The 2,663-nt window shown below is 52.2% G+C and overlaps 2 protein-coding genes across 2 annotated transcripts; both read right to left on the bottom strand.

The window, feature by feature from the left end:
* Positions 1-37: 37 nt before the first annotated feature.
* SNOG_09183 (hypothetical protein) lies at positions 38-959 on the bottom strand (the record flags this gene model as incomplete). The annotated part of the gene is made up of 2 exons (XM_001799432.1): positions 38-720; positions 815-959. The coding sequence occupies 2 exons, from the start codon at positions 957-959 to the stop codon at positions 38-40; spliced, it is 828 nt and encodes a 275-aa protein (XP_001799484.1).
* Positions 960-1,087: 128 nt separating this feature from the next.
* SNOG_09182 (hypothetical protein) lies at positions 1,088-1,921 on the bottom strand (the record flags this gene model as incomplete). The annotated part of the gene is made up of 2 exons (XM_001799431.1): positions 1,088-1,507; positions 1,637-1,921. 2 exons carry the CDS (start codon positions 1,919-1,921, stop codon positions 1,088-1,090), a joined length of 705 nt encoding a protein of 234 aa, XP_001799483.1.
* Positions 1,922-2,663: the final 742 nt, after the last annotated feature.

Below are 2,663 nucleotides of genomic sequence, written 5' to 3'. Positions count from 1 at the left end.
TGTGAAACGCAGGACTGGCACGGTAATGGAATAATGCTCATGTCATGAATAATATCAATGAAGCTCTTTCTGGTGACATGATATATGCTTTCTTTATTGTCTGCTTACAGTGCGTATCCTCGCCGGTGATGACGAGACGATAGAACTTACGACCATTGTCGCGAAGCCTCGGCGCCCAGAGAGTGTCCTTGCGCTGGTCGTGCTCTTCCGCGCTATGGTCCTGCTCCTTGTCCCACATGAAATAGAGGGCTTGCTTCTGATGCGGATACAGCTCTGTCTTGATGTGACTAGACGGCTCTCGCGTAACCGGTACTTCATCCGATTTACTGACAACCGTATCGAAAACGTCGGCAACGTCAGCCCGGATCTCATCGACGCTTCGCAAGACGTAGATACTGCCTGGTTCTCCAGGTGTTGGCCCTTGCTGGGTGAACTGATCGGTCTGAAAGCTAGGATCTATCGCTTGGATCCGTGTAAGAGAGTCGCCATCTTGTGGGTTGTAGTAGTCGTAGCGCTGGAGCTCGAAAACGGGTCGTAGCAGCTGAATGTTCTTGCCCTTATGGAACTTGCCGATATCATGGGCCCACTTCCGCTTACAGTACAACTGGAGCGTCATGCTGATGAGCCCCGAGAAGGGTGAGCCTGGAGGACCCTCGCCAGCTTGTTTTCGTCGAATATCGGTCCAAGCCATCCATATCAGTCCATTGGCCTTCGCTCCATCTATCAATGGACACAATCCAGTTGACGACTTCATGTCGACTCTACCGAATTCTCTGCCGGTGGGGATCAGTGACCATGATATTGAGATTGTTACGATTGTTTCCAGCTCGACGGAATGAGACCTTGATTCGGCCTTGCTGACCACTGTTGCCGAGGTACTTCTTTGGGTCGGGATAAGGAACGGTGTGGGCCTGGACGTAGGTGTGCTTGACTTTGCCGACACATATAAGCTCCTCCATATTGTCTCCGACCAACTGAACATCATCATCATCGCCTAAATCCGCGTCAGACTAGTTATTATGCATTAGGGGTGGAGTGTTTACTCATTGTCAAGTCGATTGACGGTCCTGTCTGCGAGGGTGCTTGACTACTCTGTCTTTTGTAACTCGAGACTGCTGCCACCGTTAAATCCTTGGCGATGCGTAGACTTTTTGCGGTCCTCGTCGGTCTTGATTCGCTTCGCTGGTGAAGCTGTGCGCTCCTGGACGTTGTGCAACTGCTCAACGAGTGAGATTTGGCCAGCGATGGTGGGATCGGTACGCCCGCGGTCAAGGTCGCTACCAGATGATGCGGGGCGTTTTGATGCGAGTGATCGCGGGTTGAGTAGAGCGGTCGGGCTGAATTGTGGAGTGGGTGCAACATTGTTGTTGTTATTGTTGACGCGGTCCGCGTCACCTGGCAAATCGCCCGTTAGCTCTACGTTTCCCATGGCATCGAAAGCAACACCGGGCACGAAATCGAGGTCCATAATGCCGACCTCGGCGGGGAGGCCGGATCGAGCATCTGCCTGCTCGTACAGTACCGCAGACGGGTTGATTAGTGTTCTTGCACGCGGGCTGTCGGTCATGTGAGGTCAGGAATGAAAGCTTCCATGGCGTGGGAAAAGCAGAGACGATGTGGACGATATATTGCCAACCTCGGCGGGGAGGCCGGTTCGAGCAGCTGCCTGCTCGTACAGAACCGCAGATGGGTTGATTGGTGTTCTTGCACGCAGGCTGTCGGCCATGTGGACGTCAGGGATGAAAGCAACACCGGGCACGAAATCGAGGTCCATATTGCCAACCTCGGCGGGGAGGCCGGTTCGAGCAGCTGCCTGCTCGTACAGAACCGCAGATGGGTTGATTGGTGTTCTTGCACGCAGGCTGTCGGCCATGTGGACGTCAGGGATGAAAGCAACACCGGGCACGAAATCGAGGTCCATATTGCCGACTTTGGTCCTTGCCTCTCGCAGAAAATAGAGCGGAAGAGAATTAGGCAAAGAAAGGGAGATTATGTACCTCTTTTACGTGCCCCTTGCGGGTCAAGTAATAGCGCTAGATTCATGCCGCAAGAAATGCAGATGTGGTTATCGCATGTTAGAGGCGCTTCGAAACACGTGCTTAGTTAATCACAATCTAAATATCTTTACAACACGTTAACGTTGTACTAGACGACTTCTCGTATTCGGTGTCAAACGCTGAGCGATAGTACTGCTCGTTGCCACATCGTGCAAGTAAGAGTGAACTTAAACAGCGCAGCGGTGTGTGTGGACAAAGTAAGTGGGCTGGAAAGAAGGGTCGACGGTCAAAGACGGTTGAGTCGCATGCAAGACTGTCCTCTCGACGGTTCTGACAAGTTCATCAACATTGTCCTAGGAGTCAAATACAATACGTGGCAGTTACGACGCCTAATGCCTTAAGTTAAGTTGCGGAAAATACTGGGTTATTGTAGTTTCCAGGTGAGATGGTGCTCGCGAGGCGTACGCACAGACGCAGTCCACACCAACGCTCTATCGGCGCACGTCTCCCATGGCAAACCTCCATCCCTCCCTTCTAACGAAGCGACGATGCTTTCTCAACATCGCGCATCGCCTCTACTGCCACACGGTATGAAAATGGCACAATGTAATATTCTTTGTCCCTCACAATGCCGACGTGTTCCTCTGAGATAACATCTGCGTAGGT

Source organism: Parastagonospora nodorum (assembly GCF_000146915.1).
Source record: "Parastagonospora nodorum SN15 chromosome Unknown scaffold_14, whole genome shotgun sequence".
Classification (NCBI taxonomy): Eukaryota; Fungi; Ascomycota; class Dothideomycetes; order Pleosporales; family Phaeosphaeriaceae; genus Parastagonospora; species Parastagonospora nodorum.
The sequence above is the reverse complement of the archived record's forward strand: the minus strand, read 5'-3'. Positions and strand labels throughout refer to the sequence as shown.